General features: G+C 35.1%; 1 protein-coding gene across 1 annotated transcript in view; it reads right to left on the bottom strand.

Annotated features, from left to right (window-relative positions):
• Window positions 1-12,035, bottom strand: part of ABCA13 (ATP binding cassette subfamily A member 13) — a 175,463-nt gene that overhangs the window by 49,470 nt on the left and 113,958 nt on the right. The window contains exons 41-43 of the mRNA XM_085571713.1: window positions 10,752-10,860; window positions 1,167-1,221; window positions 359-536 (exon numbers count right to left, since the gene is read on the bottom strand). Of these exons, the coding sequence (XP_085427839.1) occupies window positions 359-536; window positions 1,167-1,221; window positions 10,752-10,860 (342 nt within the window). The remainder of the gene's footprint in view (window positions 1-358; window positions 537-1,166; window positions 1,222-10,751; window positions 10,861-12,035) is intronic.

Genomic DNA, 12,035 nt, shown 5'->3' with positions numbered 1-12,035 from the left:
TTTCTCCACTAATTTGTAAGGTTTTGCCAGTGCACAGCAAAATTCAAAGCATAGAAATTCCTGCTGATGTGTGGAAGATTCTTTCTGTCTAGGCTGATTAGCTAACTTTCTTTTCATTGTAAAATAGCTAAAGCTAGCAAATAATTTACAATTCACCTTTGGGAAGAAAGGAACACAATCCCCATCCTGCATTCAAGTAGGAATGGTGACTTAATGCTTGTTGGCATGTCAGCCAAGAGCTGTCACTGTGCCATTCAAATCTTATTCTTTATCTTGTGACCATATCTCATTTTGCTCATTTATAAGAAACTAGCCTAAAATGTACACCTGAGCACGTGCTGCCTCACATAATACATACCATATCACAGCAGAAGTTGGCAAGCCAGTAAGTTTTGTAACCCAGGCCTGTGATGTGTTGCAAGCGCTTTGTCCCAGACACTCTGTCTTTCACTATGGCAGTTCCAATGGATGCAGTAAGGATAGAGAAACCCAGCATGATACACAGTGCTACCCCACACTGGCGAACATTCTCCATTCTAGGGTAAAAAGCAAAATAGTGCAGTGAAAACACAATGGGGAAAACTCCCTCAAATGTTAGCATTTTTCAGGCTAATTTCTCACCAAAACACTAGACATTAGGACCTTAATCCTGATTGCAAACACTGTAGAATCACTGAATGGTTTGGATTGGAAGGGATCTTAAAGATCGTCTAGTTCCAACAGCCTGCAATGAGCAGGGACACAATGTCCCTTCACTGTCAACATCTAATTAAAGAACAGGAATAAAATGTGTTAAGCTACAAAACTATAGGTGAGTTACAGAGCACCACACGTGTCCGAGTTGAAAAGTGAAGCTTATGCAAATATTTCCCTTTTACAGAAAAATAAACTTTAAACCCTTGAAATAATTTGAAACAGTTACCCTGTTTAAAACTCTCATGACACAATCAGCATAAATTCAGTCTTTTTCTTCACGAAATACTGGAACCCTTTTTGGTATAAACAGTGGACTTTACAGACAGACCTCTCTAAAAAATGCTTTACTCAGTAGAACTGAATTGGGCCTATCAATTCACAGCATCTATTCCAGGAAACATATATTATTTAATTGATAGTTTCAATTGTTTGCTGATTGTTGCTGTGAAACATTTTAAGAGGTTGCTCACATTTTGTCCTCATCCAACAAGGCTCCTCCATATGGTTGGCTGTAGAGTGTAATCCCTGTGAAAAGAAAAATAAATAATGAAATATTAAATATTATTAAGGACTTCAAGTTCTGGAGTAGACTGTTAACACTTGTTGCACATATGAATAAAAAGGCTAAATACAGACAGGTCAAATACCAGTCTGCAAAACCAAACACTCTCCCATTGAGTCATTTCCAGAGTCTAGAACCACTGAAAACTAATGAATGAACATAAGTAGTAGTTGTTTTTCTGTGTTCTGAAATTCAGAAATTGGTTCATCAATGCTGTATATTGCTACAGAATCTATATCACAGAAGAGATCAAATATAAAACCTATAGTAGAATTTGTTCATATACCTAATCTTCTGGGGTTAGGTAGATAGTTACTGCAATTTATGCACTTGGCTTAGATTTTAGATTAGATCTTTCAGCAATTTTTAGATTAGACATTTCAGCAATTTTTAGATAACTGATGTTTTGCTGAGAAAAACTGTTTAGCTAAATTCACAGAAGAAAAAATATGTCACACCTTTGATTGAAACTATAGAGCTCTACAATAAAAGAATACCTAGTTTGGGAGACCTAGAAAAATCCTGAGCAGGCAATGAATTCTTAGGCATATTTTGGTTCTTGGTGCAACCAACATGCAGCAATCTAGCAAAATTAACTTTGGAATTGGAAGGTAGTTTATTAACAAAAACTGTGTCTTTTTGCTTCTTTTCTTTTCAAACAAAAGAAAATTTGTGAGTGGGGGGTGAAGGTGCAAAACATTGCCACTGCAAAATTTGCTGTTCCACTGGACTTAATGATGTTTGTGACTGATCACTGCAGGTGTGCCTGACAGATGTGCCAGCTGGGTGGAATTCATTTGCTTCACAGTATGGGGGTATGTTTTGGATTTGTACTGGAAAAAAAATGTAGATAACACAGAGATGTTTGTGCTGCTATTGTTGAGCAGCACTTGGAGCCAAGATATTTTTTGCTCCTCTCACACTCCACCAGTGAGGAGAATGGAGGGTGCACAGGGAGGTGGGAGGGGTTACAGTGGGACAGCTGACCCCAATTGACCAAAAGGACATTCCATACTATGTGGCATCATGCTCAGTATGTAATATGGGGGAAGAAGAGGAATGGGAGGGATGTTTGGCATGATGATGTTTGACTTCCTAAGTCATGATGGGTCCAGCTCTCCTGGGATTGGCTGAACACCTTCCTGCCCACAGGAAAGGGTGAATTAAGTCCTTGCTTTGCTTGTGTGTGTGGCTTTTTTTCTTTATATTAAACTGCCTTTATCTCAACCCATGTGTTTTATCACTTCTAATATTCTCTCTCACATGCCACTGGGGAAGACTGAGGAAGTGGCTGAGTGAGTGGGCCTTAAGATAAACCACACATCAGAACTATTTGATTAGTGTCTAAATAAATCTATGCTGTTCCAAATTAAAACAAAGAAACAAACTTAAGCCTAACAGCAATTAGAATTTTTCCAGTATCTTTGGTAAAGACAGAAATTGTTGGTAGTCTTACATTGACTCTGTGAGGCACCACTTTATTGAATTTGTTAAAGTCCAGATGTATAAAGACAAAAAAAAATTCATTCTAGTAACCAGTGCAATTTGACTAAGAAAGCATTTATTTTGCCCCTTTAATTTTTCATTCCTCATCTTCAAGCCAAAGTAATCTAAATATCACTAAGCAACTGCATGGTAAAAAGCTGAAAAACAGGATGCAGGATGATGATTAACTCACACACAAAACTTGTACAAGGTAGAGATTTTTCAAATAACAGCTAAATGCAGTACACTGAAGCCCAATGTAAAAAACAAAAGAAGATTCAAGCCAATAACTTTTTGATGTATCTAATAAATACCTTGCTACTTGTAGAAGTCTTTCATGTCATATGCCTTCAGGGACTGTTTAAAATTTTCCTTTCTTTTTCTTTTAAAGTATTAATTTTTTAACTAATTGCTGCTATTTATTCTGAAGCAAAACAGGCATATCAAAGAAAATTACTTTTTCCCACTGGAACCACAGAATTTCCATTTATGTAAAGGAGAAGAAGGATGACAGAAAAAAGTTCTGTTTAGTTCCCATAAATTTTTTCTAGGCTTTTCTAATGCTTGAATAAAAGTGGGCATATTAGAAGAAATAATCATAGAATAGGCAGAATTGGAAGGGATCCACCTGGATCATCAGCTCCAGCTCCTAACCCTACACAGGACATTCCAAGAATCACACCATGTGCCTGAAAGCAGTGTCCAAACACTTCTTTAACTCTGTCAGGCTGGTGCTGTGACCCCTTCCCTGGAGAGCCTGTTCCAGTGCCCAGCCACCCTCTTTTCCTTTAGGATATCCAACCTAAACCTTCCCTGGGTCAACTTAAGGCAATTCCTCAAGTCCTGTCACTGGTCACAGATGTGAAGGGATCAGTGCCTGCCTCTCCACTTTCCCTTGTGAGCATGCTGAGCACTGTGCTGAGGTCTCCCTTCAATTTCCTCTCCTCCAGGCTGAGCAAACCAAGTGACCTCAATCTGGTTCTCATTCCCCTCCCAGCCCTTCATTATCCTTGTGGCTCTCCTTTGGGTGCTCTCTAATAGCTTAATGTCTTTTTTATATTGTGGCACCCAAAACTGTATAGAGTGTTGAAGTTGAGGCCACTCCAGTGCAGAGCAGAGCAGGACAATTCCCTCCCTTACCTGGCACCAAGATCTCAGGGGGGAACTAACAAAACTCTCAGATTACTGCATTGGTATTAAACAAAAATCTACAGTAGCTGAATTGGGTTCTATATGTGGAAATGCACTGCTTTAACTTTCTTTTCTATTAACATACAGAATAAAGGGAAACTATGGAAAAGAGATAATTGCAGGGGGAAATAAAAACAATGGCATTAAATAGTATAATGCTTCTTGCAGTATTGTATCATACAATACCAATCAAAAGTCAAAGTCACACTGAATTAACTTCCTTCTATGAATAGTCACAAAAACTAATCACACTTCTTAAGAGTAGTATATATTTTTGACAGTCAATTTCCATTCAAATCATGTATATGAAACAAAAGATTACATTTTCTTTTAACTCACACTCACAACTAAAATTAAATTTCACAAGGTTGTGGATTACAAGTAAGAAAAGTATGACTGTGCTAAACTAAGTTTAATTGTGTTTAGAATTCAAAAATCTACCACTGCATTAAATGTAATACTTGCCTTTTGTTCAGTATTTTAAGTTTCTTCATGGGGCATGACAATCTCTGAATTTGCGACCTTTTTAGTATAATAATTTCTTCACCTCATTGTCAAAAAATAAATGATTTTTAGATAGAGCCCACAAACTGAGCAGTAATTCACAGAGAAAAAAGTTCCCTTGAACTCAATAAATAAGTTATAAATTACCTTCAAATACCAGAAAAAAACCCAACAGAATTAATATATGGTATTTGCTAGTATATATATGTTTTTTATTAAAAAAACCTCTTCCATGTACTTCTATAGCCTATCTTTTCCAACATTTCTTGTAACAACCTAGACTATCTTTTTTTACACACATCTCTGTCCCAATACAGCTGTAAAAATGCTGTAAAATGTACTTATTGATATTTTCTTGCCTTTATATGCCTTTTTACTAACCAAAGCTGCTATAATGATGCTCATTAAGTTGAAAACTATCTGCCATGTTTGAGGACTTAAAAACTATAAATGACAGATAAACTAAGTTCTAAATTATAAAGCTCCTATTAAAGATCCTCCTGATGTTTATGCAAGGATTTTTTTAAGGACTGTACTTGCAAGCCATGTGTAAACAGCCCTCAAGGCAAATTTTACCATATCAGTATGCACAAGGGAAAAGCAAGCCAGGAAATAACACCAAATATTATATGATTCATCACTAACTCTATCTGCTCCTTTTTACAAATTTCTCAGTATAAAAATTATTTCTTCTTCGTCCTTAGCATGCAGTTGGTCATATTATTTTTACAGTGATTACTTGGGCTTTTTTATGGGCAGAGGTGAAAAATTTTAACAGACAACAATTCCAACCTTTCCAAAATCATGTAAAAGCAATTCAGGAATGGGAATATATTTTCTCAGATTTTTTTCAGCTATGAAGCTTCTCTTTCTTTCTTAGTTGTTTTGCCTATAGTTAACTACATTTTTTGTGTATCTCTTTTTTTTCTTAATTATATCTTTCCTTAATTTAAAAGCTCAGTTGTCATCTCTTGTATTGCTCGATGAAATACTTTGTTTTATACAACTGAGAACAAGGGTATTTTTATCAGTCCTGTAAGCCACATTACTATGGAAAAAAGAAGAAGGATGTAGTCAGAGTTTTACAGTTTAACTACAATTTTCAGGAGTAGCACAGTTGGGGCCTAGGCAGGAGAATGTATTTACTTTGAAAATGACACTAGAAGCCCCATGCTACATGCTTAATGTAGAGGTAGTAAACTATTCACTGTACCCTCTTCAGTTTCTCTATGATTTTCCTTTTGTATTCTGCCTTCCAGGTGCAACAATCCTACTCCTTTCCTTACAATGTTCTTGATTAAAAAAATTTTAGATTCTAATTTGTTAAAAAGACATTTCTAACCTAGTGAAATAACTTCTTCATAAAATATTAGAAGGATTGTAACAATTCCTACAACAAAACACTATACTTTTCCAGTCTGGATAGGAAAGCTCACAGGAATAAGAAAACTTGCTGTGAACATTCTGCATCCTGCCCTGCTGCCATTCAGGAGTTGTACAACTCAGGACACCTTTCTCTATACCACCATCTTATTAATGGTCTTCAGTCTGTGCCTTCAAGAGAAAGTGCTCTAGATCTGTTATCTTCCATCTATACTAGTTGGTCCTCTGTCAGAAAATAAAGGCATGCACAATTTGGCATAACTTTAGAGAGCTGGATGTTTCCATCCTGTACATGATAAAGAACAGAAGACATTGGTAGTCCAGTCGATCCTACTTGGGTGCAACTTTCCACATAAACATACTTCAAAATCTGTGGTTTTTCAGTAAAACTGAGAAAAGTGATATGAATCCAGCAATACTTTTTCAGTATCAGTTTGAGAAATCTAGATGAAAAAAAAACTAAAGGTCTTCAAGCTTGTATGCCATCACAGTAGATTAGCCAGAGCTATCCTTTGGTATATTTTCTGGTTCTGTGCTGTATTTTGAGTGTGTGTCTTGGCACTTCTTTGTTCACTGTCTGTTATGTCAAGCTGAATCTTGCGTACATAGCTCAGTTTAGATCTGTGCTACTGATTCTAAATATCATTATTGTGGTAGACTTGAATATAGGATCAGTCTAGCTTTCTTTATTCCAGACATTTTATTTCAGACTAAATAAAATATTATGTATAAGAAAAATAGAGGCAGTACCTATATATGTATGTATATATATATATGCATATATATATGTGACAATATTTCTATTTATATAAAATGAGACATTACTACTAACTGAAAATTACAATTTATATTTTATGGAGAATTTCGCAGACAGCACTATCATTAATGGTTTCTATTTTAGTTTCCCCCACTAACTAGACATGGTTAAGAAGGCTCCACCCAAAGGCCATCTCACGGTTTCCTTTGTAATAAGGTTTAAAGTTATAATTTGCACAGCATTCAGGAAACTGTACAGCCCCTCTCCACCAAAATTCAAAGTTGAAAATTACTCCCTTGATCCCTTCTGCTCTCTTGAAGAATTGAATCGGAAATAAATGAGGATGCTACATGAAAGCTACAATGAATCCTAGTATGAAAGCTTTTTTAAAAAGTCACTGACTTCAATAGGAATCCTAAGATGGGGCAGCTGCATCACAAAAGGCCCTTCTATACTGAGACATTTTTGTTCTTTGAACAATGATGTAATAACTTTTTTTGACCGCTCTGCTTTTCAGACAAAGTTATAAATGACAACCCCTCCTTTTTTCTTTATATAGCCTTACCCTAAGAGCAACATTATAGTCTTTCTCCTATACCCCAGCATAATAAACACATTCTGCGTCAATATTATACAATTAGGTGTGAAAAACAACATTTTTACTTGATCAAAATTTCTATCTTAAGCTTAAGCAAAAAAAAAAAAAAATTGCCTTTTAGTTTTTTATTCTTCTTACTTCATTACTGCATTTTTATTTGCTCACAATTATATTAATTAGTTATAAGAATGCAGCATTTCAGAAAGAGAGTAAAAAACATCATTCATATAAGCTTGAATACCAGTCAGAGGTGAATGGTTTGGACAAAAATCCATCATATCTTACTTTATTTGTTGAAGTGTCTTACTAATTTTTTTTTAATTCATTTATTAACCTGTTCATTTTCATCATCTATCACTGAATTTATAACCCACTAGAAAATAGAATGTATTTGATTTCTTCCACAGTTGAGGCAGATGACTTTTTCCCACAATGGGATCACAGACTTACATGATGTTGAAGGTAGGGGTGAATATCCATGTGATAGACAAAGTGACATATTTTTATACAAGAAGTATTACTGAACTGCTGTTCCAAAAGGGACATCTGATTCATTTACTACAATAAACTGACCTCAACTGATTGGGCCAATTTCTGTTGCTCAATCTAGTTACATGCACCTCCAGCTGGGCACACACATTTGCTTCAACAGACACATCAATATTTACATGAAAATTACAAGAAAAAATATTGTAACTTTCCAAGTATCCTCACAGAGAAATTTACCAATAATCCCAAATTGTTAAGAGATGGGGTGAGGAGAAATCTCTCTACTTGCAGAGAAAGTATCTGAAGATCAGATTACACAATAGCAAAAAGGACAGATTTTTTTAATCACTAAATAGACATAATTTTCTGTTGCTGCATACTGAAGACTCAGTAACTTGGACTGACAGAACAAAAAGCAATAATCAATTTTTTTCAAAGCTTTTTGAACAGATACAAATCCCTAGGGATATAAACCAGTGCAAAGCAGCATACACTTGGGTAATTTCTTTTCCTTTAAACTTCCATACCAAATCATAAGTCTATATTCTCTGTATCCTCATGACTGCAGAAAATACTTTAGACAGAAGCAATTAGTCTTCTGCTCAGCTCCTTTTTATCAAAACCTCTCACGAACTTGGACTAGTGCTACTGATCTTCATTGAAAGTTACTGGATCTGCCCTTGTGGGCTAAGCAGGTAGAACTCAGCATATGCTCTGTGAGAACTCCTACTGGGTTCATGTTCAAGAAATACACATAGGATATAACTGCTAAGTCAAAGGGTTTCTTAGCTTTTGCATGAACACTTAAACAAGTGGTTGATCTTGTTGACCTTGCTCAAGGTTATTTCGATATCGTAATTGCTGCTATTGTGTTTACATCCATGGCAATGCTCTACTCTATTGTAGTAAGCTTCTTCCTGAAAAACAATACATATGTTTTCTTTTGTGAAAGAAGACTTTGTCCTTACAATCCCTTTTAAAGCACCAAATTATTTGTATGTGACTTAAAAGTAATACAGAAGCACTGGTTCTGTTGGAAAAAAAGTTGTTCTGTGAAATAACATGTCATTAATGCGAGGCAGAACTACAAAGCCATGTTTCTGCAACATCTTAACAAGCTTCCTCACAGCAATTTCCAGCAGCATTCTAGAAATGACCTTGCATATAAACAGAGTTTGGAAGAAGAAGAAAAAAATCAAAAATAATAGATTTCAGTCTTGGAACACAGTATGTGGTCTTCTGACTGCTGACTTACAGGACTGCATATAACAATTTGAATAACAAAAGCATATAGTTCTTCTCTGAATAGTTCTTCTCTGTTAGAACTGTATCATTAAATAAGAGAAAGTTAAAAGTCAAAGTGAACTGAATGCCAGTGGCCCATACAGCACTGGAAAACTGTTGAGGTTTTTAGAAGTAAAATATACATATATATTGGTCTCCAAAAACAATACACACACAGACATGTGTGTGCACACACAAACACGAGTACAGAAACAAATACACGCATACAGACATTTAGGTAGGTAACTAGACCCATCTTCCCAAGATGTCTGTGACAGCTCCCTCTGCATTATTCCTCAAGAGCATGATCAGTCCATCTTGAGTGCTCTTGTCCAAATGAACAAATAAATAAATTACTTTCTAGTTCTTAAGCTCTACTTCTGCAGGCAGCTAGCATATTCTGCCACAAGATCATACAATGGTACTGACATACATGATGTCAGTACCAGACTTGAAGTATTTCTTAAGCACTGTTGTGCTTGCTGTGTTTCTGTGTCATGCAGTATCAAAAAACAAATCATTCTCATAATCTTTGGGATAGCTAGCATTTTCTCTGAGTGTAAGGACAGCAAACCCTGATTCTCCGTGATAGATATAAAGGTGAGGGTAAGAAAACATTTAAGTTCCAGAATAGGATATCTAATGGTGTAGTAAAAAAGCTCACTTACTTAAAAAATTAGGACTCATAAAGTGCAGGGAAAGTTGATTAAAAATTTACTTCTATTAAAAATTCTCATTAAAATATCTGACTTCATTTCATTCAAAGTTTCTATGTAAACATATTACCTTTGACCTATTCTCATAATTCATTTAGAAAAATGAAACCCCAGTCATCTTGAAAGCAAGCCATTGCTCCTTTTTCTTGGACATGCCAGAAAGTTTTCTTAATGAATCTCTGGTTTTAGATTCTCAGCATTCCTTCCCCATTTTCAGTGATTTAGTCTTCTTTCTTAATTATAAAACACTTAAAATCATTTTACCATTACAGAAAACTATCCTAAGTTTACAAGAACCCTTAAAAATTGGTCAAAAACTCTTTTTAAATTTCCCTAAACCAAATTCCTATTTAACAGAATTTTTAAGAATGAAAGAAACTGGAATGGATTGAAGTTAACATGAACTTGTGAAGTTAATCAAGCCCAGATTTCAAACTAGATTTCCACATCCTAAAAGTTCATCTGTGTTAACAGCTTAGTCTTTGGCAGCAGTCACTTCATTAGATGTCGGTTTATAAAATTTTTACTTTAACAAATTTTTATAAAGTTCAGGATATATGAATGAGAGCATTCACAAGACAGATATAATAATTTATCTTTTGTTTTGCACAGTAATAATATATAGTAGCCTTTCCTGTTCCTTGAGTAACAGGATGCAATGAAACACACATTGCTCTGTGAATTTACAGGCTAATCTGGATTTACCCTGGATATTTATACAAGGCGATATAGCAAAGTGCCAAAGAAGTTATAAATCCATAGTCTGTTGTGCCTTAGTCATGGCATTTTAGTAAGCCCTAGCAGCAGTTTCAGAGGGACTAATATTCCAAACCAATTTACACTTTCTTATTTCACAGGAATGTCTTTGTAAGGAACTCATATGACATGTTGAGTTTTAATTCAAATTTTACCTTACTGTGTACTATATTCTCCACAAAAACTTTATTTGTAATTAAAATTTTCACTTTTAAGTCCTCTGGAGAAATGGATCTCTGAAATCCTACTGTAAACTGAAAAGTTTTCATACTTATAATAGTTCATTTAAAAACTACTTTCCAAAACATATGAATAAATACAGATTATTACCATACTGTCTCCAATCCACATTAGAAGGTAAATTCAGCCACAGAATGAAGTTATTGAGTTCATTTAAGTAGGATGGCAGCGAATGGAAACCTTTTTGGTTATACCACACCTGGAAGAAAGAATGGAAATTGTCAATCAAAAATTAGTTCAATCTGCATGCTGATCTGAAAGTTCACATACCTTTAAGAACTGCATGAAGGATATCTAATTATTTTGTTATGACATTTATTTATACAAGAAAGTCAACCAGGCAGAACAGAATTTGTTGATTTGCATAAGCCAACAACACGCAGCAGTTTTCTCTTGTTGGAGCTGTACACATATGTTCATTACTTAATTGATATTCTCTGATTTAATGGAACACCGTGTCCCCCTTCCTTTACACACATGGTTGAACAAATAGAGGGATAACAATGTGAAAATAACAATTACCAGTTTGATCAAAAATACAAAAAGATGAGTAAAACTAATGCTAAAATTGGAAGAATCATTGAAATTCAAAAGAGACTTCTTGAAATAATACCTCCAAATGACACACAGCATAAAGTATCTAGGACCAGAATATTCTAGAAAGAGGGGGAAAGAAAGAAACAAGGAGGCACTGTTTACAAGTATGAAGATGTTCCATAGACAAAGTTCTTCACTTTGCATGATGATTCAGAATCCAGCATCAGTGGCTTGTTGATCATGGAGAAAATTGATGCAGACAAACTTTAAGGCAGACAAGACAAGCCAATCTATCTGAAGAACACAGGGAAACAATGTTGTTGTAACATATACTTTTTCTATGCAGATTGACCCTGACTTGAGAAAGTACTTTTAATCCACATTTCCACTTGCTAGAACCATTCTTGAGAGCTTGATATGTCCCAATACCAAATATACCAAGGTTTGAGTTTCCTCTGCAGTTAGAAATTTGTTCTTATCACCCATTATAGTTAATCATAGTGCCTTTGGATCTATATTATCCATACTGAAAATGAAGTCAAATTATTATGGATGTTTGTTTTCAGTCTCAGTGGCATTTAAAACCATCTGATTACTATCCATTTCTCACACCAGAGCACCCTTTCTTCTCCCTTTTTTTTCATAACAGTTGAAAAACTCCTAACCTTTCTGTCTTTGATAGGGCAATCCTCACCATCTTTCTGTCTTTCTGGATTCTGAATCATTATGCAAGGTGAACAGGATTTAATATACATTTTTATTGCCTTAACACTCCTCTCCTAAAATTCCATAAATGCTATAATTACCATCTATACAGTTACATCTTAGAAACTTCCC

This window comes from Lonchura striata, chromosome 2 (assembly GCF_050655825.1).
Source record: "Lonchura striata isolate lonStrDom1 chromosome 2, ASM5065582v1, whole genome shotgun sequence".
Lineage (NCBI taxonomy): Eukaryota > Metazoa > Chordata > Aves > Passeriformes > Estrildidae > Lonchura > Lonchura striata.
The sequence above is the reverse complement of the archived record's forward strand: the minus strand, read 5'-3'. Positions and strand labels throughout refer to the sequence as shown.